The 24,579-nt window shown below is 36.9% G+C and overlaps 1 protein-coding gene across 3 annotated transcripts in view; it reads right to left on the reverse strand.

Annotated features, from left to right (window-relative positions):
• Positions 1-24,579, reverse strand: part of ITPR2 (inositol 1,4,5-trisphosphate receptor type 2) — a 559,320-nt gene that overhangs the window by 80,156 nt on the left and 454,585 nt on the right. For all 3 annotated transcript variants that reach the window (XM_043440936.1, XM_043440938.1, XM_043440939.1), the window contains 4 exons: positions 23,811-23,986; positions 15,852-16,016; positions 12,502-12,697; positions 8,152-8,244 (listed from right to left, as the gene is read on the reverse strand). In XM_043440936.1, the coding sequence (XP_043296871.1) occupies positions 8,152-8,244; positions 12,502-12,697; positions 15,852-16,016; positions 23,811-23,986 (630 nt within the window). The remainder of the gene's footprint in view (positions 1-8,151; positions 8,245-12,501; positions 12,698-15,851; positions 16,017-23,810; positions 23,987-24,579) is intronic.

Genomic DNA, 24,579 nt, shown 5'->3' on the forward strand with positions numbered 1-24,579 from the left:
GTAGAGGAATACAAGATACGGCTAGAGATAAACTGGGAGCTCTCCGAAAAGCTTTAAGGAGTTTGGATTGTAGCTAGCAGGCAATGGAGGACTGTGGAGATCTTAAGTTGGGGTAGGGGAGAAAATATTCAAAGCAGTGATTTCTGACAAGTGGTCTTAGCAGTGATACAGTGGGTGAACTTCAGAGGAGAGAATGACTAGAGGTAGGAAGACACCTAGGAGGAAGCTGCAATAACTCAGGCATGAAGTGCTATGAGTCTGAATTAGAGTAATGGTTGTGAGAGTAGAAAGGATGAAAGAATGGAAACTAGAGGGACTCAACAGGAAGGAGATGGCAACATTAAGTATCAGACTGAAGCTTCCAGCCAGTGGTCATCCTTGGGAAAGGATGGTCTCATTAAACACAGAAGCAGAAACTTTGGAAGGAGGAATTGGATGCTTGTGTTCTGATGAAGACAAGGAAAGAATCTTAGATGATTTTTGTTTATGGGATATGAAAATGAGAAAACATTTTAAAAGGCTAGAGAGTACAAGAGAGCTAGAAGTGTACTGTGATACAAAATTAAGGAAGACAGTAATTTAAAGATGAAGAGAGTAACAAAAAACATCAAAATTACACAAGGGTCAAAGGCAATGAGAAATAAGAAAAGGTCACTGGATTTAACAATTAGGTCATCAGGAAATGATAGGAAGATGGCAAATAGTGGAAGAGAAGACAGTTGATTCAGAAATTGAAGGAGAGAGTGTACATTAATTGTTTTTAGAGAAAAAGTTGGTATTGAAAGGAAAGAGATTAATAGGATATTAATTTGGGTGGGGGCGGATAAGCGAATGCTAAAGAAGGTTCAATTAGGACCCAAAAGTGTTTATAAGAAAAAAAGAGAATAGATGGTAATATGGAGAAGATTTCAGTTATAAGAACAATGATCAAACTAATGATGGCAAAGGGGGAATGATGAAAAACAGAAATGGTTCTAAAAGAACTGAGAGAACATAGTTGTTTACATGTAAAAAGGAAAACTTAATGGAAATAGAGTTTCATGTGGATACATTTTAAAGAGCTAAGTATGCGGTCACAAAGAGTCAGACACCACTGAGCATACTTATGTAAGTAATTCAGAACACTGTTTGGCATGTATTTAGGGTGTAATAAATTCTAGGCATCATAATTAGCATTCTTATTGATAGATGGCTGTCAAATCTCATGCAAAGCTATAGTTTTAATATAATCAACAAATTCTGTACTTGAACAATATGAGGTTAAATTTTCCTCATTTTCAGTTTAATAGTATTAGGAAGGATTTTTTAAAATTCCTAATAGGAATGTTTCATATGAGAAAAGAAGTAAACATATATCCTATTGACTCTGAAATAATTCCCCTGATCTGAGGTGTTAGTCTATAAATTTTTTTAATACTGGACATGCTTGAATAAGAGTATTTATTAATGCCATTTTTCTACTGTAACAATTAAGTTATTTCTTTTTTATGGTTTCTTAGAAAGCAACAGATTGCCATTGAGATATATTTGAAACTATGAGTACAACTGAGAACTTCTTGTGTGCTGGCCTTGAACTTTAATCACAATCAACTCAATATGGAATTGCTGATTTAAAAAAACTATTAGGGAAAAAAAATTGAAAACATTGGACACCCAGTAGGAAGACAAAATGTAGAGCAATATAAAGACTGACCGGTTTCTGCTATTCATCGATCTTTTTTATTACAGTAAAATATCAGAATATATTCAATGTGAATAACTCATAGATGTTGGACATCTGTTAACTTCCTCTTTTTCCTGTATATTCAAATGATTTGAACTTAGAAAATAATTGCAATATATATCATATATAGGGCTTCCTTGGTGGCTCAGGGGTAAAGAATCCACCCGCAAGGCAGGAGTTGCAGGAGATGTGAGTTGGTTTCCTGGGTCAGGAAGATTCCCTGGAGGAGAGCATGGCAACCCACTCCAGTATTCTTGCCTGGAAAATTTCATGGACAGAGGGGACTGGCAGGCTACAGTCCATAGGTTGCACAGAACTGGACATTACTGAAGCAGCTTTAACACCCCCACACACATATTATATATATATAATATGCATGTATACATGTTCAGTCATGTCCAGCTCTTGCCTCAAAAAAGTCTTACTTTTTTTGAAAATCAGTTTGTTTTTTTTTAAAACAGAATATTTTTGTCCAGGAAGTCAGGGAGGTCTGCAGCAAATAAAAGGCTTTTTGTTTCTTTATTCAACCACAGTTGGTTGCCAGCTGCCATGAGAATTTGCTGCCTCTGGGACAATGACCCTACCCACATTCGTGGAGCTTCCTCAGGAGTTGGCAGCTCAATCTCCCACTCCCCGCGAGGCTTGTTATCATGCTACTGTGTGTGTCTGGGTCTTTTGTAATGTGGACCTGCTGTCCACTAGGTGACAAACCAAAGCCTTCACAAATGCACACTAGGGCTTGCAAATTAAAATTTCATCCTGGTCTTAGACACAGCAAAGTTACTTTTAAATCTAAGTGACACACGCTGCACAACAAACCCCAGGTTCTAGCTTTCATTTGACTTTTGCAGTTAAACACATGTGGCCAAAATTTCAAGGGGGCCAGGGCTGCAAGATCAAATCCATTTTCAATCAAATGGATTTCATCACTTACCATGTCAAATGTAAAAAGGGTACAGAAGGAAAAGGAGATTAATACAGGCTTTCCTATAGCTTTTAATACTCATTTAGGAATGATCCCTAATGATGAACAGCTATGGTCACCAACTCTATCTCCCACCAGCCTCTCTATCACACCTCCAGTGCTGAAATCCCTGCAGGATTCTTTCCTCCCTATTCTGGGAGCTTCCTTTGCAAAATCACACCCAGCTTTCCCCACAACTTCTAGCTCAGGTCCAGCCTAAAAAAACGGAGACTCTGTCCCTGGGGTGCTATGCCTGGAAGAACTGTCCCCATTTGTCCACGGGAAAAAAGGAAGTTCTGTTCTCTGTATAATGCAGTAGGTAAAACTGACAGGTTATAGAGGTATTGTGGGAAATCTTCTATGCATGTGCATTCAGAGCTATAATATAAACCAGTATCCAAACAGGGTTTATGACAGAACAGGGTTTCTCAGCCTTAACACTGTTGACATTTGTGCGGTGTTCAGTTGTGTCCAACTCTTTGCGACCGCATGGATTGGAGCCATCGGGCTCCTCTGTCCATGGAATTTTCCAGGCAAGAAAGAATACTGGATTGGATTGCCATATCCTCTTCTAGAGGGTTTTCCTGGGCCAGGGATTGAACCCGCTTCTCCTGCATCTTCTGCATTGGCAGATGGGTTGTGCATTGGCATGCGGGGCTGGATAATTCTTTGCTGTGGGGACTGACTTGTACATTGCAGGATATTTAGTAGCATCCCGGGTCCCTACCCTCTAAATGCCAGTAGGACTCTTCCCAGAGTCAGGACCACCAGAAATGTCTCCAGACATTGCCAAGCATCCTCAGGCCAGGGGGAGAGGCGAGAGCATTAACTCCAGTTGATAAACACACAAGACAGAAGATTTATTTTTTAAGAAATTGCCTCAGAAGACAATATGCATAAAGAAAATCTATCTAAGCACTCTAGGGGGAAAGGCAATATGATAAGCAGAATTACAACAATCTCTAAATTTTGGCTACGAAATATATCATTTGTAGAGATTAATCCTTTAATTAGGAGGTAAAATTCAGAAGGTTGGAACATAGGCCTTGAATCAGAGATCTAAATTGATTTACTAGCTGTGATCTTACTGAATGGCTCTGTCCTTCAGTGTTTCTACCTATAATATAAGGATAGTTAGTAGCATTTTTCTATCCTTGAACATGCCTCAAGGCCTTCACTTATGCTGTTCCCTGTGTCTAGGTGGCTTTTTCTTCCTCTTGGCCTGACTGGCCCCCTTTTATCCTCCAAATCTCAGGGTAAATAATCCCTCCTCAGAAGGGCTTCTCTGACAGTCGGCAGTCAGGCTCTCTTGTGATTACCTATCATGGCACCACATCATAGTTCCATATTTTGCAACTTTGCTTCCCTCACTATTTTATAAATTCTATAATGTCCAGGATTATCTTTTATTCAACACTGTCCTGAATACCCACCATGATGGTTGGCCCATAACAGAGGCTCAACAGATATTGTTGTATGAATAAATGAATGAATACACAAGGTTTTCATCATTATTAATATATCATTGTCATCACTGAGGATCTGTACTGATTTGGCTTAATTTCTAATTTACAAAAACACTTCATTGTGTTAAACGTTAAGGTCAAAATATCACAATTAGTGAGAATGTGTGAAACAATGACACCAGAATAGCTGGTTGAGCATCTACAACAAGGCTTGGGGAACTGTAAAAAGCCTAAAATTCGCAGACTTGCCCAGAGCTGGACAGCCACATCCTGGGATGTGTGCACACACATATGACCTTGAGGACCTCATTCTCGGAAAGCGGGGTCCCACGGCTCTCACACTGCATCTCAGAGCTTCTGGATGCTGAGTGGAGGACAAGCACCACTGATGCTCGGCTGCTATGCTGGGCCAGCCCCCTTTACAGACTCTGGCAGGAGGGACACTATTTCTTTGTTGGTTTACTGGCAAACCAATATTTTCCTCTCAAAATCAGATCACTGTTACAGTATATTTGTTTTTTAAAAAAGGAAATATTTTTTTTTTCCTTTTCATAAAAGAAATTAACCTTGAATACTTATTGGAAGGACTGATGCTGAAGCTGAAGCTCCAATAGTTAGGCTATCTGATGCAAACAGCCCAATCACTGGAAAAGACCCTGATGCTAGGAAAGATTGAAGGCAGAAGGAGAAGAGGGCAACGGAGGATGAGAGGGTTGGATGGCATCACTGATTCAGTGGACATGAACTTGGGCAAATTCTGAGAAATGGTGAGGGATGGACAGGCGTGGCATGCTGCAGTCCACGAGGTCACAAAGAGTTGGACACGACTTGGCGACTGAACAACAACAGTAACAAGGCAGGAACAGGGTTACTCTACTTGAGATCATGTTATTAAAATACTTCTGCTAACAAGAAAGTAAATTTTTTAACATACTTTTTTTCATATTCTGTCAAGGAGAAAGAATGTTGAATTGAAGAAGTAACAAGTACTTAAGAAAATAAATTGATGTTCAAGGTGGCCAAAAGATCCCAAGAGCTATTTAAATTTAGCCAGCTACTTAAACTGAGTCTACATCTTTGAAATAGTTGTCTGTGATTTTTTGAATCATGGATAATGGCAAGAGAAGAGAAAGATCTATAAACCTGAATTTGATAGCATGATGAACTCTGCAAACTATGACAAATAAGATTAATGCTGATTCCCCCAGATAAGAGATGTCATTAAAAGGATAGTGTGGGAAGGAGTCAGGATCAAGAGAAGACAGTATGGGTTTTGACTAACCTCAAATTGAGAATACTGGCAGATTTTACGTATCCAGGCTTTGGCAAGGAGGCATTAAGAAAGAGCCTCATGTCATATTCTTTTTTAAAAAGATAGAGGAACATGGGCTAAATGGTAGTTTATTTAAGATAGATTTTTTTGTGGGTGAATAATGCACAAAACGTGCCTACAACAATCTGAAAGTATGTTTTCAGTGACTGCATGCCAAGGACTCTGTTCTTAGCACTGTCTCCATGTAACATTTCTAGCACCTTTCATGATAATCTTCTAGAGGTTGGCAAAATTTATTCTGTTAAGAGCCACAAGACAAATATTTTAGGCCTTGTAGGTTACATATAGTCTCCAATGCATCTTTTTCTTTAAAGGAAAAAAAAAGAACTTTAATGTAAGTAAGTTTAAGAACAGCTACATATTAAATATGAAACTTTAAGACTGTCCTTAAAACAACTCATTCTCTTTTTGCTGAGTTGACTTTCCCTCTTATTTTATTTATATGCCATCCTAAAGATACATACAATATTTGGGATTATAAATAAAATCAATGAATTCAGTTGCAAACATTCTTCGCCCGAGAACTGTACAGAAACAAGTGACATTTGACATGTTTTTTTCTCAGATTTCCCCATGGGCCAAGTTTGCTAACCCCTGTTCTAGAGCTTATCAGACTTGACAATAACATGAGAGAAAATGAATATACTGCTTAACAGAATCAGGATGCATTAGGACCCCATGAGCTCATGGCACGTGAGCACTGGAAGGGACCTGAAGCCTAGAGACCATCTGGTCAAGATGCCCCTCCTCTATTCACAGGAAAAACTGGGACAGCCTGGGGCTATGGGTTGGCAGAAATATATAAATGCATGGTTTTATACATGAAATCCCAAACTCCCAATTACGTGACTACAGAATAGGCATTTATGGCTTGATGGCTGAACCACTGAAGAATGGCATTTTAACTGAGAGTCAGTCAAATATGGGTCAAGAGTGTGGTGTGACTACAAACTGCACTATCCTGAAAATGATCCTCCCATTCAACCTCTTGCCTTGGAGTGTTACATGAAAAGTCACGGCCATAATACATACGGAAGAATGAAGAAACTGGAGGTGTACAAGCCCGAGGAGGCGTGTAACGGGATTTCAGAAACTGCAGAGCGCAATAAAGCTACACAAAGAGAGGACAGACTGGTTTGTGGTTTATAGGCCTGACCTGGGTACCCAGGAGGTCAGGGAGAAAAGACGTCCGAGTGGTCACTGCTCACAGCGCCTAGAGCTGCTGGCACATGGGAATGCAACGTATGCGCGCGTGCTTTGCTCAGCCGTGTCTGACTATGGACTATAGCCTGCCAGGCTTCTGTGTTCATGGGATCTTCCAGGCACGAATACTGGAGTAGGTTGCCATGCTTTCCTCCAGGAGATCTTCCCTACCCAGGGACCTGCCCTCCTTCAGGGGATCGTCCCATCCCAGGGATCAAACCTCCATCTTCCGTATCTCCTGCACTGGCAGGCGGATTCGTTACCACTGAGCCACCTTCGAAGCACAACGGAACATATGCATGTGTTTAACTCGCCGTTTAGGTCATAGAGAATGAAACATTTCGTCAGTAGAAGGGATTGTTCGTTTTTGTTGGGACTTCAAGCAGTAGTTCAACATCATATGGTAAGAAGCAACTTGGGGAAAAAATCCTCTACTGTTATGACTAAACAATGTCCTTCTGGATGGACGTGAGGAAATCCATCCTTATGCCGTGCTTAACTCTTGCTTCCCTCACTCTCTCCGAGTCCAATTTTGCCTTTTGGAGATATCACAGAGATTAAATCCATTCCTTTTATATACATAGAACTCTTGGAATATCTAAACACTTCCTAAATCTCTGCTGCTTCTGGAAATAGATCACTAATTCCTTCTACAATTCATTAAATTTCACATATGCCCTAGTTTCCAAATTCCTGCCACATCCTAAGAAGACAATGTAGTTTAAAAATTTTTTTGCATGTATGGATACATTTGTCCCTTTGCAGGCAAGAAAATATCATAAGCCCTATCTATCTATCTATCTATCCATCCATCTATCTATCATCTATCACCTCCTTCTCTCCCTGCCTGCCTCCTTTCCTTCCTCTTTCTCTTTTAGGACAAGCCATTTGAACAAAGCCTAGGAAATTTACATAATATATCCAAGACCTAAATCTAGAAAGCAACAGATGAGGAATTATAACCAAGCCTTTTGAGTTCTAAACCCATGCTTTTCCATTCTTTGTTAATGGATGGATTCTTCTGTTAAAGGTAATACACTCTTAGTGAAAGGCTACACAGTGGGAAGGGCCTTGCTTAGTGCAGTATGGTTTTGCAGTATAGTAACAGCATTTTTAGCAGTATGTACCACAGAGTAAATCTGAAAAATTCTCATGATTAGAAATGATATAAAGAACACGGTGAGAATACAAAATGTTGGATATGAGAATCCTTTCTCTAGTTTGAAACTTTTAGGTTCTTTTACCCTCCATTCTATTTCAACTCACCATGAAATTTTCAGAGCAACTTTCTAACTCCAGGGGGCTCTTTCCAACCCTGGGATTGAACCCTGGTCTCCTGCATTGCAGGTGGATTCTTTACCGACTGAGCCATCAGGGAAGCCTCAAGCTGTAATAACTTAATCAACTAAATATAACTTGAGAATCATTGAGTTCATGCTGTCCTGGAGGCCCTTTTACAAACCTGTATTTGAAGCTGGTATTGTAGGTGAGCAGTTGTCCTTTTCGCATGTACTCAGGATTGAAGTTAAAGTCATAGTAGGAACTGCATTGCTCCCTGAGAACACACAACAGAGACACGGTATAGAGATGAATATACAAGTGACAAGAAATGAGCAGACAATTACAAAGGCACATACATAAAGGGCCCTATTACTCCAAATGGGCTGCGTTCCTCAAGTTTTTGGTTAAGTTAGTGTGGAACTCTGAATACAGTTTTGCCTACTGAAGCAATTTTATAAATAGAGAATAGGTTCATGGGCCAACCCACTAAAAGCCTCTATCTTTGTAAAGTAGCTGAGATAAAGTATTAATAATTCTGTAGGGGCTAACCACCCTGTATAACAAGTTTCCCATGGCCAAATGCATTCAGGGCTGTGGCTTGGAAATGCCAGCAACACGGTCCCCCAGTGTTGTTGGCACCCCATGAGCTTTCAGCCACTGATGCCCATGGCTGGAGGTGACGGCTCTAACAGTAAAATGTGGGCTCCTGGGAATAGGGCATAAAGTATCTCAAGGAAGCAAGAATCATCTGTCAGATCCCTTTCAGGATCTTCCTTTTCTTCCTTAGTCCCCAAGGATCCATCTGCTTGCTGGCTTACCACCTATCTCCCTGGCCCAGAGGTAACATAAAATAGCAACCTTCTCTGCATAAAAAAGTTTCACATAGTTTGTTGTTAGTTACAAAGTGAAGAGGTTCATTCCTCTCAAACCCATTTATCACATGAAGCCATCAAGGAAAGTCTGGAAGATACAGGGAGAGGATTTGGGTCACTTTTTTTCCCCCCCTTTAAGCACATTTGGTTTATTGTCTTCCTGGTTGTTAAACCATTAAGTTGTGTCTAACTCTTTGCAACGCCATGGACTATAGCCTGCCAGGCTCCTCTGTCCAGGGGATTTCCCAGGAGAGAATACTGGAGTGGGCTGCCATTTCCTTTTCCATCCATTCATTTTTATACACTGAAAAAAATATTCAAATGCATTTCAGTGCAGCACCCCCCAAGGTTAGCCTGGTTGTTTAATGAGGAGAGGGTGGAGATGGGGAATGGTGGCTGGAATTCAGACATGTGATGAGGAGAGGGACTAGGCCTGGGTTTGCTGTTGACACAAGCCCTGGAGATGAGACAGTTGAGGTCCCTGAGGAAGGAGGTCACCGATTTCGCCCCCGTCTCTCCCCGCACCCTGACTGGGGCAGCTTGGTGGGTATATCACAGGTGTAGCGTGAGTCAGGTGGTCAGAGAAAGAGAGGCGAGGTTCCTGAGTGTCCCTTATAGCCATTCCCTTAAATTAGTAAATATTTACTCGCTTTGTGCTAGGCTCTGGGGGCTCAGAGTTGGGGCCTTGAAGAACCCACAATCCATTAGGGAACACAGAGACATACAGACATAGTTATAGTCGAATAAAGGAAGTGAAGTACAGGTGAAGTGAAGCAGGACATCAGGAGAGGGAGAAGTGAATTCTAGAAAGGAAAATACAACGCTTTTCAGAAAAAGATCCATTTTGAGGAGTCAGGATTTACACAGGTAGAGAGAAAAGGCTGCAGCTCCAGGAACAAGGTGTATGAAAAAGGGCACCGCAAAGGCACAGACTAGGCAGAGCTTCCCGGCTGAGGATTTTAAACAAAGCATTCCACAGCCAGCCCAGGACCCAGCAAGGTTTTGAACCTGTAAGACACAGAACCAGAGCCATGGTTGGAATGAATGACATGGACGAGCAGAAGAGAGGATGCCATCTGAAGCCATCTGGAAGGTTTCTCCAGTTTTCTGGGAAGAGGAAAGGAGGGTGAGAAACAGGAGGCCAGTGCTGAGGAGGGGGAAGAGGGGTAGCAGGGGAGACACTGGAACCTCCGCTTGTCAACACCACCTTCTCTCCAACTTCTTGGGCTCATCTAAGACACGGATTCCCCTGAACACTGTCAAATGGAGCCTCCTGCATCTACAGAGTCAGATTCTACTGGTGCCAAAGGTGGGATCTGCATTGTGCTAAATTCCCAAGGCCACCGGCAAATTATTGGTCCCCTCTTCTCCCACATGCCTGTGATGCTCCTGTTATTCACTCTAGAATCTCAACCTCCTCTTTGCTCCCTGACTCTTCACATTTGCTGAAGGGTTGTGTATTTATATACTTCCAGTTTCACTTGCTCTCCAGATGTGTATCTTTGATAATTTCACTCAACTCTGGAAGAAAATAGTGTTCAGTAACTGAAAGAATACATTTTTATGCTATGTATTAACAGCCATAATATATAGAATTAGAAATTAAGCCAAAGCTCCACCTGATGTGAAGAACTGACTCATTGGAAAAGACCCTGATGCTGGGAAAGATTGAGGGCAGGAGGAGAAGAGGGCGATAGAGGATGAGATGGCTGGATGTCATCACCAACTCAGTGGACATGATTTTGAGCAAACTTTGGGAGTTAGTGAAGGACAGGGAAGCCTGGCGTGCTGCAGTCCATGGGGTCGCAAAGAGTTGGACATGACAGAGCGACAACAATGAACAATAAGGTAAATATGAGTGATTTTCCAAGGAAATGGTATCACATACATACACTCTCTATGAAACAAAAAGTTCTCAGTCTTTGAAGAATCAAAAGTTTAACTTGGTTAGCTGGTTTTGAGTGCTAGATTTGCATAGCATTTACAAATGCTTTAACAGTTTTCATATAAACGCATAGATATTTTTAGTGAAGATCTTGACATTTTAGTTTGTGATACTTATTTTGCAAAAAAAAAAAAAGACTTAAAAAATATAATATTTCTAAGGAAAATATATCCACAATGACACTAACCTACTTTTAAAATAACACAATTAAAATTATTTACTACAAGATTCATGAAACAATAATGACTACATACATTTGAATTCAGAAATTATGATGCCTAAGGGTTAGACTTATTCTGTATTGAATAAATCAATATGATTATGCCTAGTAAATACTTAAGACAAAGATTTTTGAGAATAGGAATTCACAGTTTAGTACAAGTGGAGTTTTGGGGGTATTTGTATAGAAAAGCTTTTCCTATAAATATTTATACCTATAAATCTCTGGATAAAGAAACATTTAAGGAAGAACAAGAAAGGTCATAACAGAAAATGTACAATGTGGCTGTGAACAAAGACTACTACCTAGGTCTGAAATTCAGTCTCAAGCTTAATAACTTTCAACTTATGTATATGATGTTTCTATTCTATGCTTTGATCACTTAGACTCTAATTGATTTAAATGCTATTTAATTATCCCATATTTTAAAAGCACCACTAATTAAATCCTGCTTTTAAATTTGATGGTTTGAAGAAAGAGAGAGTCATTTTGTGGCTTCCCTTCCCTGCAATCCACAGGCAATGGAATCACCCAGAGAAAGTGTTAGCAAAGTGCAGTAACTATGACGTCCATCTAGCAAAACAGGAGAGTGAAATAAGAGTAAGAATGAAATTTAACCAAAACAACAAATGTAGGGAAAAGGGAAAAAAGAAATCATTAGGGAACATAATAAATAAAAAATCCAAAGTAAGTGGAAAGAATCACCCCTCACATCTCAAGAATCACAGTGAGTATAAATGGGGCATGCCTAACCAGTCAGACAACAAAAATAAATATCACACAGAAATTCTGACAGCCACAGACTCATGGACAGTCTTAATTCTGACAGTATTAACAACAATACTTTGAGCATTTTTCCTATACTAAATTTTCTATCTGATGGCTTCCAAATTGAAGCATTTATACTTTCCAATTACTCCAGTATAATATAATGTACTGTGAGAAAACATGTATGTAATAATGGTTGTGAATGATGCTGGATATTCTTGGTAGAGATATCCAACAAAGGGAAAAAGAGGAGGAAAGAAGGAAAAGAATCTCAAAGCGGTTAACCTGAATTGAAATTGTCAACTGTCTCCTGGAATACAGTCAACAACTGTTGAAACTTCTGTACTGAGACGGAGCTTATGTGATACTTCTTGTACAAAGACTTCCCTAAATAGTACACACAGTCAGCTAACATATAGCCCATGGGTATTTCACACTCATGAGCTCTTAGTGAATAAGAAAATGTTTTCAAAGCAATGAAAGAAAACATTGCCTCCATTAGTGTTTATCTATGATCCTCTTAACAAGCTGTGTACAAACTGTGCATGTTCAGTCACTATGTCAGACTCTTTGCCATCCCATGGACTGCAGCTCACCAGGATCCTCTGACCATGGGGTCTCCTAGGCAAGAATACTGGAGTTGGTTGCCATTTCTTTCTCCAGGGATCGTCATAACCCAGGGATCAAACCTGCGAATTCTGTAAGGATATTAACTGTTTGCATTACCTGTGACGGGAGTTCTGTTTTTCAGCCTATCCACCTCCATAGTGAAGTCATCCTTCAGAAAAAGGAACCCAATAATGGAAAACAGGTAGACAAGGATGAGGGCAAGGACCGCAGTTAGAATAATGGATCGGCCGTTCCGTGTGACGCTTTTTATGACATTGAGCAGAGTCTCTTCTCTATATACCAAATCAAAAAGCTAGAGAAAAAAAAAAGAAAACAAAGGCAGGGGAAAAAATGCAGTGAAGCAACAAGTGAATAAATAGAAGGGTAATCACAAATACAAATGCAGCCATTTTAGTTTATCCATGAGAGAATAACAATATAAATAAGACCTTAAAAATGAACCAAGATAGGTATTTCTTCTCCAGTTGGAATGTATTAATAAATTGCTTTTCAATAAAGCAAATCCAAATTTGAATTTAGAATTATATTATATGTAATCAATTTAGCTGCTTATTCCCTATTTTTAGTCTTTCTAATATTCTGCAGTTGCCTCTGGAATATGTAAAATAGCTAATGTGAAATGCTGAATTACGTTCACCTAAGTGATGAATAATTGACAGATTCATTCAATGTATTGTTTAATTAAGGGATTACAGGTGAGATGACAAGAATTCAATTTTATGAGCCCACTATAATATTAATAGAAAAAGTATGCAATTTAAAAATATTTGAGAAACGTAAGCATCTTTCTTAGTTAAACAGGTAGAATGAGGGCAAAATCTATTACTTCAGTATATACTTGTGGAAACAAAAGTATAATACACAGTGCTAATTTATTTCCTCTAATGGGTTACTATCAATTTTGTATTAATAGTAGAAAATCTATGCTCTAATTAAGAACCTAGGTATGTGTTTGCTATCTGTTGTCAACATTAAGGAAAATTTTATTGTTATATTATAATGTTGAAATTAAACATCAGAAAGTACCTATCTTATTATCAAGGCTGACTAAAAGCAATAAATTAACAGTTACTTTAAAGAAGCCATAAATAGCAGTATGGAAATGAATAGTATTTTTAACACTGGAATAATTGGGTTTGTCTTCTACTATCTGTGGGCAGAGATGAGAATTTCTGAACTGGTTTAAATGATCAATTATCAGTGTCACTCATCCTTTCAGAAACATCAGGGCTTTGTACACTGTTTTTCTAAGTACTGAGGCTTATATGGTTACTTACCAATTTAATTGCAGCTGTGCAAATAATTGCTATAAAGATACTGACTTGTTTGCTCACCTTAAGACACTGATATTTTATGATGGTCAAATAGAAAAACATGTGCTTAACTATTTTGCTATCTGTTTATCTCAGAAGGGAGCTATAACATTTAGAAATAGAGTCCATATTCTTCCATGAAGACAAATTAAGCAATGCTGATTCAGCTTCCAAATTATTGACCTGGCTTATTTAACTTATTTAAACATTTAGTTGACAGAAAGGAGATTTTTCCTCAGTTGAACAGTGGCTGAAAGAAAAGGTCTGGCAAAATATCCAGTTCATTTCTGGATAGCTTCTGAAAGTTTCTAGTTTTCAGAAGCTGATGGGATGCTTGCTAAAAAATACATACTTTTGGGCCCCATTCCATATGTATGGAATCAGAAGTTTGAGAAGGCAAAGGTATTAACATTAGACAGATGAATGGTTCCTTCTGTTTATTTCTGAAAATCTAGAGTGCGGTTTTTATTACTGGTTAAAGGATGCCCGGGCATTTGTGGACATAACTGAGAGTGCATATTCATATATTTTTAAAATATAAAAATACTTAAAAATACATTGAAATACCATTTTAGCACTACATTCAATAAAATGTCCTTCTAGTACTCTAAACATGAAAATGAAATATACTCTTTTATAATCAACCCAATGAAGACAAATTAGCATCAGTGTTGTACAATTTGAGAGATGAAAGATGAGGAAAATGCAAATAGAAAATAAGATTAACACAAATTAAAAGTAATATTACTATTAATAACTCATATAATAATTCAAATATACCTTTATTTTGTCAAAAACCTTCCCTTCAATAATGCAGAGTTACATACATCATTTCACATGTTTTTCATATTATTTCTTTAATGGGTCTTGGTATCACTAGTCTCTCATACTAAACCTATCCATTTTATAAATAGGGAGGCCGAAGCACAAAAAACACTGTCATAAATTTTACATATTACAGTCAAGAAAGGTTCTGGGTATAAGCTATTATATATAATACATGCTATAACTTGTCTATTAAATATCATTAAATATCATAGGCAGATTTTTTGAAATGGAAGTTTTATGGTGAATCAGAGCAGAGAAGATATTCATTTGCATCCCTGGATCAGGAAAAAAAAAATCTACTTTTGATTGCTGAATACTAATCTAACTTAACTGCCTAGAATATAATTTTGTATCCTTATGTTGATAAGGGACAAATCCACTCTTCACTGTGGCTCTTTCGATTGCTTTAGGGTAAATGAAAATGTAGCCTCTTATTGAATCCTCCTACATGGCTGTTCTGGATAACAGGACAGCAGGAAACTATGGATTTGCCTCTCATGATCAAAGCAAACCAGTCAAGATAATGTTTTTAGATCTTCAGCTTGTTTTTTAGGAATTATTTTACTGGGTAGTGTTCTCCTCTGCACATCAGCTGTGAGCTAAAGATATAAAGAAATTGCTCTCATGGCATCATAATGCTAACCTGGTAATGCTCTAAGGTTCAAAACATTATCATATACTTGTATCGACTCCTCTCCTGGCTTATGGCTAGAGAACATATATGTAGGAAGGAAAACTGATAATCAACAAAAAACAAAACCAAAACCAAAATACAACTTTAGAAGAAATCTGCGAGTCCATCTAATGAATAGATATATGTAAATAAGTTTAACAACAATGCCATGTTAAATCTGAAACTATGACTGTCCTTAAAACAACTCATTGTCTTTTTGCTTTGTCGGCTTTCCCTCTCAGCTTATTTATATGCCATTTTAAAGATATACAAAATATTTGGGATTATAAATAAATACAATGAATTCAGTATCAAGAAAATAAATCCCTTTTCTTGCTCAAGAATCTCTAAGCTAATATGATGTGCCCAAAACCCAAAGCAGCCTGCTACACGAAGCCTGGGTCAAGAGCTGGGTCTCAAAGAGTACATAAAGAATTGCACCACCTATGTAGTATCTCAGAGAAAAAGACTAAAAATAATAGCAACGCATGATTTTCCTAGGCAAGTCTAAAAATAACATAATTTGTCCTCAATGCCAGACTCTGCTTAAAAAAATCAAAGGAAAAAGCATAAGAAGCAGCAGCATTGTGTATGTTTTTCAGCAGTGACCGTCCACATAGAGATGTACTCACCAGGAAGCTATAGAAGAATTCATGGACAAAGAGACCCAGCATGCAAACCAGGACATATGCCACGTGGTAGAGAAAGGCCATATCCAGGATGACCGCTCGGTAGCCTCGGGTGAATGTACCACGATTTCCAACAAAACTCACCAGAAACACTATTTTATTACAAAGCTAAAGGGAGGAAAAGATTTGATTTTATTGTCTTACTCATACTGGTGAAGCTCACAAAAATAGCAGGTCATTGACAAAACCTATTATTCACAAAGTCTGTGGTTTTCTTTGATGATTTCTCATTTTGTAATTTTTCAACACTGCTTACAAATCTACATGTAAACACCAGACAGACAAACCTTGTATTCTCTGCAATTCCAGGAAAAGGGAGCAAGAGTGATTAAGAGACCCAGCTTTGCAATCAAGACAGACCTGAATTTAAATCCTAGCTTTCCCACTACTATTATCTGATCCAGGCCATGCCACCATAGGCCTTGGTTGTTTCTTCTCAAAAATTAGAATAAAGGAATTCCCACCTCAGAGAACTCTTCAAAGAATTAAATAATTCATAACGCATATGAAGTCCTTAGTACAATGACTCATGAAATATTACTTATTATATCTTCCATATTAAAAGTAATACATGCAATGTTTTAATTATACTGTAAATGAAACAGAAAAATACATTTTCAGAAAGCAACCAGAGATTTGTCCTGGATTTTTTTATTCTGGATTTTCTCCACTGAATATTATTTTAAACAAGTAAGCAATTAAAAATTATTTTTTTAATTTACTCTGCATTCATAAAAATATGTATTTATCTACCTATGTTAAAATAAATATAATACTTGCATGTATCTTCTAAGCTGTATGCATGGTAATTATTCAGTAAGCATTTTGGAGTGTTTATTATGCTTGGTATCATGTAGAATATTTAATATTTAAATTAAAACTACATTTAAAATTGCCTTCTGTGGCATAATTTTAAAATATAGAAATTTATACTGAGGTTTTTGGGCAATAACAATGACGCATGCAATGATTTCCAAAGAACATGGCTATCATAAACTTAGTGCCATCTATTTGGTTCTAGAATCACTGCATTATTTATCAATGGAAAGACTAATTTTTCCATTCAGTTATCAAGGAAAGAATTACAGGTTAAAAATTTCAGTTAGTTCTTCCAAATCATTCCCTGAGTCCTTAAAAATTTTCTAACAGTACCATATTTGTCTTTATGTGTCCAAACCTAACTTCAGGAAAACAGCTTGCTCTTGCAACACTACAGATTTTTCAATGTATATGAAAGAAATTGTCTTATGGAATGATTTGGAATAACATAAGAAGGAGAATAAATAACATTTTGGACAGAACTAAAATTTGAGAAGTTGAAAAATCTTTCCTTCAACTTTCTGAAGTCCAAATCAATACAGATAAAATGAGAAATGGCTTATCATTGCACCTTGTGAAGATAAGCAATCCAAATCAACAACATAGCAATTAAAAGCTTCAAACCTTTCCTAAGTTTGCTCCATGTTAATTAAATATCCTCTCAACAACTGACTTTATCAATTTCATCATCTTGCTAACAACCTGAATAGTGTCAAATGAAGTTTTACTTCACTAGTGTTGCATCATCATATCTTGACATTACTATTAAATACAGCTACAGTATTAATGGATGTTTTTATGCTTACTATCCAAGAGCAAGTTTAATTCATTCACCCAAATAATTAATATGAAACAGAAATAAGAAGTTCAACAAAAATGAAGTTAAAGATTAAAATTATGACTTTTCAGAAGGATGAATGATATGCTGCAGACAAATTATTTATATATTGTGTCTTTAAACTGAGTCATAAAAAGTTAGGCATGAAAACTATGTACACATCCTTTATACTAAGTAAAAGGGATATACTGAATTCAAGTTCTCAAAAAGAGCAATATATTTCACTTCTCAAATGATGCAAAAGCAAGGACACACTTCTGCCTCAAAGGGCCTCTGCCATTTTTGCATGAAAAATAAATATTAGCCTTATTGGTTTCAAGTTAATTTTTTTGAACTTTGACCTAAAGTTTGATGTTGATGGACATGCTCCTGCTCTCTTGATGGAATTGATACTGGTATTGGCAGCCAGCTATTTCTGCAGAACAGAAACAAGGAATTTTAGGTCTTTTTAAGTGTTCATACCATGAAGAAATAAGTGAAATATAAATGATTTGGGTAGGAAAGAACTTGAACACTGGTTTTTCCTGCCCATGACCTTGTAATTTGTGAACTAGTCTTACTGAGCATTTTCCATGGAAGCTGGGAATATTCACGGAAAGAAAGAAGTTACAAGAACATTCTCCTTTTACATGTCATGACTTACTGGACATTGTCTAACTGGTCCTTCATTTGTCAATACCATCATGTAGGCAATCACTGCTTCTATGGCAAGGGTCCATGTGGGCAACAATAAATGGGGAGTGTGGGAACTAGGCAAGGTGGGTTAAAAGGCCATCCTCAGAAAAACAAACATTGCATATTAACACATATATGTGGAATCTAGAAGAATGGTACAGATGATCTTATTTGCAAAACAGAAACACAGACATAGAGAACAAACACATGGACACCAAAGAGGGAAAGGGGGAGTGGGATGAATTGGGAGACTGGGATTGACATGTATACACTATTTACACTATGCATAAAATAGATAACCAGTGAGGACATACTATATAGCTCACGGAGCTCGACTCAATCGGCAGTGACCTAAATGGGAAGGAAATCCAAAAAAGAGGGGATATGTGTAAACACCTAGCTGATTCACTTTGCGTACAGCAGAAATCAACAAAACTCTGCAAAGCATCTATACTCCAATAAAAATTAATTTTAAAAAGGTCATCCTCTTCTGAACTGCTGTTGAAAGGACCTTTCAGTCAGCACACAAATACCAATATAAATGATCACAACTATCCCATGTATTTTTTTTGTTCTCTGTCTATTCTTCAAAGCTGCCCTTGATAAAAAAGTTTTGTTTGGGTTGTTTGGGTTGACTTGGGTTGTTTGGGTTGACTAAAAAGTTTTGTTTGGGTTTCCTATAAGATCTTATGGAAAAACCCAAACAAACATTTTAGCTAACCCAATATTTTTCATTGGAAGGATTGATGCTGAAGCTGAAGCTCCAGTAATTTGGCCACCTGATGTGAAGAGCTGATTCACTGGAAAAGACTCTGATGCTGGGAAAGATTGAGGGCAGGAGGAGAAGGGGGTGACAGAGGATGAGATGGTTGGATGTCATCATCAACTCAATGGACATGAGTCTGAACAAACTCCAGGAGATAGTGAATGACAGGGAAGCCTGGCATGCTGCAGTCCATGGGGTCACAAAGAGTCAGACACAACTTAGTGACTGAATAGCAACAATAATATTTTTAATTAAGAATGGGATAAATTATGTGATGATTGGGAGGAAAAAGTGGTGGGTGGGGGAGAGAAAAAGTAGTAATGTAAGCTCTCTGTACAGCCTTTTAAAAGTGGCACATCATCCAAATGATTTATGAATGTCTTCTACAACAGCAAAATTAATGCTCGTTTGTTAATTAATGTACACTAAAATAAGTTCATTAGTTTTAACTAAGTAAATTAATTATACAGAATAGCAATAGTTTCACAGATACATTACATTTAATTGATATGTCTTTGTAAAACTTTTAACAGCACAGTATAGTGGAAAGACCCTGGCTTAGAAATTGGGCCATCTGGGCTCCAGTCTTATCTCTGTCATTAAATACTTGGGCAAATCCTCCTGGTCTCTATAGGATGTATATATACTTATTTCTAAAATGTAATGACTAGAAGGGAAAAAGCCTGAAGGTGCCTCATAGCTCTAGAATTCAAAGTGGTGTTCTTTAAATTTTGCTATTTCATGTGATCCCAGAAATTTCCAGCTGCCTTTATATTATCCTATTTGTTATTTGACTGTGTATTCCCGATGGGTAATTCCCTCCCCATCTTACATTGTTCCTATTTATTTCCTAGGAATAAATTATAGTAAAAGAAGGTTGTCTATTGTTTATTGAAAAGCAAAACTAAACTTACTGTCTTGAACTATAGTTTAACTATATTACCATATATTCATCAACCATTAACTTTCTAACTAAAAATGAGATTATTTGATTCAAAAATTTCCATTTCAGTGATGTTACATGGGCAGGATAAGGTTCCCCAGTTGTCAAAGCCTAAGGCAAAATTGTTATGTAGTCAAAATCACCCAAGAAAACTTTTAAATTGTCAACAAAACAGTAGAGTAAACAAGGGTGGTATAAACCGTAGTGTCTCTTACTAAATTCAACACATGCTATTAATAGTATTCTCCCAGCACTGGAGCGGTTTTCTGTCTCTGCAACTGAATATCAGAAGTAGATGCCTCAGTGAGTATAAGAAAAACACAGAGAGAGAGTGTGTGTGTGTGTGTGTGTGTGAGAGAGAGAGAGAAACGAAGAGAATAGGAATGTTTTGACTCAGAATACATCTTTCACAGATACATATTGTATTATTATTTATTATAAAAAATAATCTAAAAAATATGAATAATAAGAATTAATGGGATGGTTAAATAAATTATATAATACCCATGCAACTGGAAATATTATCATTACTAAAATGAGACTTACAAATAAGTTTAACGGTATAAAAAAAATTAAGTGATCCCAAATTGTTAAAAAGTGTTTATATTTGCCAAAGTAATGTTAATTTCCAGTACCCATAGCTAAAATTGAGAGGGTGGGAAGAAAACTGTATTGGATTATAAGATAGGCTTTTATAACAGAGAAAAACATTTGAATTTTTTAAGCATCTCAACTACTGAGATAACTAACCCCTGTGACAAGACAAGAGAAGCTATCTGCAAGCTAAATAAAACTTCAATTTTTAGAACCTAGTAAAGATGAAGCATCATAATAAGCAGAAACTGATAAAATGAAGTGCTCAGAACACAGATTGAGGCTTTTCCTCCTACTTGATTCCTTTTCCAAAAAAGGAACTCTCTGTATTTGCTTAAAACTGTGAAAGACACCGAGTCAGAAACAAAGTTCCTGCGAACCAGAACACAAACACCGTAACCATCACGACAGCAACGTTCTACAACTAAATCCTGCTTCACATAGTAGGTGCCTCGTAAACACTGGCCTTTATTGCTGTTTTATCGTCACTACTGCTGCTGTTCTTTTTTAAATCTTCACGCCAATCTCCTGAACTGATCTTCTCAACAACCCATTTTACTGATGGAAAGAATGAAATTCAGAGGCATGCTATTTGCCTAAGGTCTGAAATTCTGATTCTCACTGTCTTGACTCTCAGGTAGACATTTTTTCCCTGTTTCTGATACCTATAACTTTAGTAATTATAGTTCCACCTGTTATACAATGCAATGTTTTAAGAGCAAATTAAGTTACTAAATATGTTAAAATCAAAGGTACAAACACAACTGATTTATTTTCTTTTTCCCCCTACCTCCTAGGAAATGGTAAACCATAGATAGTTCTATAATGATCTTGTACGTTAAATGTTAAGATAAATGATATTCACTAAAACATTTCTATTAAACTGTATAATATCAAAACTATAGATAAAAACTCTATCAATATTTATCATATCAAAATTACAATTATTCCATTTAATTTGTCCCAAACGAAAGCTGATTATTCTTTTTTCAGTCAACATGCTGTAGATAGGCAGATAATAATGCATTATTTAGGGGTTGTGCAAATAAGTGTTTTATGCTCTGAACGCTTTTAGAGTACCCACAGATTGACAAAGTTAATAAGAAAGTTTTATCTCCAGGCAGATTTCTTCTCATGAAGAAATTAAAGTATAAAACTTGTCAGTCAAACAAACAGTCATTTCTTATGGTGGAACTATTTTCACCAAACTAGGCAGAAGTTATCTTTTTATCCAGTCTCCTGAGGGGGAAAATACTCCCAATGTTTTTGGTTTTCCCAGTAGATTTTAAAATGTTATTCCTTATTTCTTTATGTATTCTTGAAGCTTCTGGATGACAAGAACATAAATCTCTATTGGAGACCCAATATATGCTGTTAATTTGGGTCTAACTGTCTAGCTATTATTTCACTGATCAAATTTGAATTTTCTCACTTAGATTAATGTCTTATTGAGAATCAGCTACTAGTTTATGTATACTATTTGCTTCTTCAAATAATAGGGTTCAATAGTCATTGTATTTTTTAAGGAAAAAAATAATAAGCTGGAAGTAGTAACAGGCTTAGAAAAAAATCAGACAAAGCCATGAAGATTCCTTAACTCACCTGCTGGAAATATTGCAAAATTAGCTTATTTCCAAAGCACAAAAAGCACAAGTTCAGTTCATGTAAACAATTTTTGAATATTTAAGTGCTAGGTGTTAAGGTAAAGTAAAATGGGGCAAGGAGTGAGGTAGACAGGATTATATCTATGAATGTGACAACCTCTGCCCTCAAGAAACTTACAGAAAAATATATTTGGTACTTTACAGAATTTTTACTGATAAACTCTTTGTATGTATAGTATACTTCACTTTATTCACAATGACTGAGGAATAGTTGGTAATATGGTGACCTGAATGTTCTAGTTTAACATATATAAACATATAAATATATCATCATATCAGTTCAGTTCAGTCACTCTGTCCTGTCTGACTCTTTGCGACCCCATGGACTGTAGCATGCCAGGTCAGACAGATAAGTATATCTGTCATATATGTATATGTATATATGTATCCACCACATATGTATGTGTGGTGGATATGTATATATGTATATATCCATGTATATACATACATATATATATGTATATATCTGTCATACATATCATGTTCAATTTTTGAAGAATTATAATAGAGATCAGAAACATAGATTTGGCCATACTAGCTCAGCTTTATAATTCTCAAAACTTTGGTTGATTATTTCATTTATAATATATATTTGCCACATTTTTTATGGTGAGGCACTGTAAATGTGTAAGAATACAAAGATAATCTTTCACTCATTCATCTACTCACTCATTACTTAATTTACTTAAGAAATATTTGTTGGGTACCAATCATGTTTCGGACTTTGAATGATTACTCATTCTTCTTAAGAACTTATGTAGAAGGGGAGATACCAGATACAGACACACAGATACCAGAATATAGGACCTTATGCTAGAAACCCAGTTAAAAGCATAGAAAGTACTTGGGTATTCAGTGGACATATTAGCAAGATTTATTTGCCTACATGGCAACTTGCTCTTTCATCAACCTGGTGATGTATTGTTTCTTAATGTCCCTTTTCATCTGCGCCATACAGAAAGTTGTTTAGTCCCTTTAAAATTTTATCACTTGGGCAAAATTACTGCTATCTGCAATAGTAGTCTGGCTTACTTATCCCAAACTTACCTACTAAGGTTGTGAAATGTGCTCCCTTGTTCTAATATTTTGAAATTCAGTGAAAAAAATTTAATCTCATCTATGCCTTTCATGAGTTAATAGGCGATGTTCACATTAAAAAAGCCCAATTTCATATTTTCTCTTATAGTGATCTTTTTCCTTTGGCCATTTTATAAAAGATACTCACTTCTAAAATTCTACTGAATATAATTTAATCTTTCTTGGATGATTTAGAAGTTACTTTAGAAAGTTAACAGTGGTTCAGAGTCATTTTTGTCAATAGCTGCCCATATAGGATGCCAAAGGCATTAAAATTGGTTTGGGTTAAATTGACTGCAGAACTGGGTCATGACCCAGATGCTACCATCCTAAATATACAAAATTTTCACTTGCCATTTTTTCTTTCTCTAAAAAGTCAGTGAAGAAGGTACACATTAAACTCAATTTAATTTGGATTCACAATAAATTAGAATTTATTTACAGAGTTAAAGCATAGAGCTACATTTTTATATTTAGTACACTTTTAATTAATCTAAAACAGTACAAAACTAAATAAAGTACTTACATTTGCTGCACCAAGAAGTATTAATGTAGGCCCAAGACCTATTGTATATATTGACCTGAGCATTATTGACACAAGAAATGGCCGAATACCCACAGGCTTGGAGAAGAAAAACAGCATAGATGTGCAGATTGCCACTGCTATCCAGAGCAGAATTGAGAACAACGGTGAAAGAGTACCTGTAAAATGTAGAAGGAGTTTATTTTTACTAAGAACAAAACTGCAACATGTTAAATCATTTGCCACTCTATTTTATATATATGAAACTCCAATACTTTGGCCACCTGATGTGAAGCACTGACTCATTGGAAAAGACCCTGATGCAGGGAAAGACTGAAGGCAGGAGGAGAAGGGGACAACAGAGGATGAGATGGTTGGATGGCATCACCAACGTGATGGATATGAGCTTGAGCAAGCTCCAGGAGTTGGTGATGGACAGGAAAGCCTGGTGTGCTGCAGTCCATGGGGTCACAAAGAATCAGATATGGCTGAGGGACAGAACTGAACCGATTTCATATAATAGAGCAAGACAAGTTGTAAGACACTGAATTTCAAAGTAACCCACTCTACCTTCAGAAAACTAAGATCATGGCATCTGGTCCCATCACTTCATGGCAAATAGATGGGGAAACAATGGAAACAGTGACAGACTATTTTTTTGGGCTCCAAAATCACTGCAGATGGTCACTGCAGCCATGAAATTAAAAGATGCTTGCTCCTTGAAAGAAAAGCTATGACCAACCTATACAGTATATTAAAGAGCAGAGATATT

Source organism: Cervus canadensis, chromosome 21 (genome assembly GCF_019320065.1).
Source record: "Cervus canadensis isolate Bull #8, Minnesota chromosome 21, ASM1932006v1, whole genome shotgun sequence".
Classification (NCBI taxonomy): domain Eukaryota; kingdom Metazoa; phylum Chordata; class Mammalia; order Artiodactyla; family Cervidae; genus Cervus; species Cervus canadensis.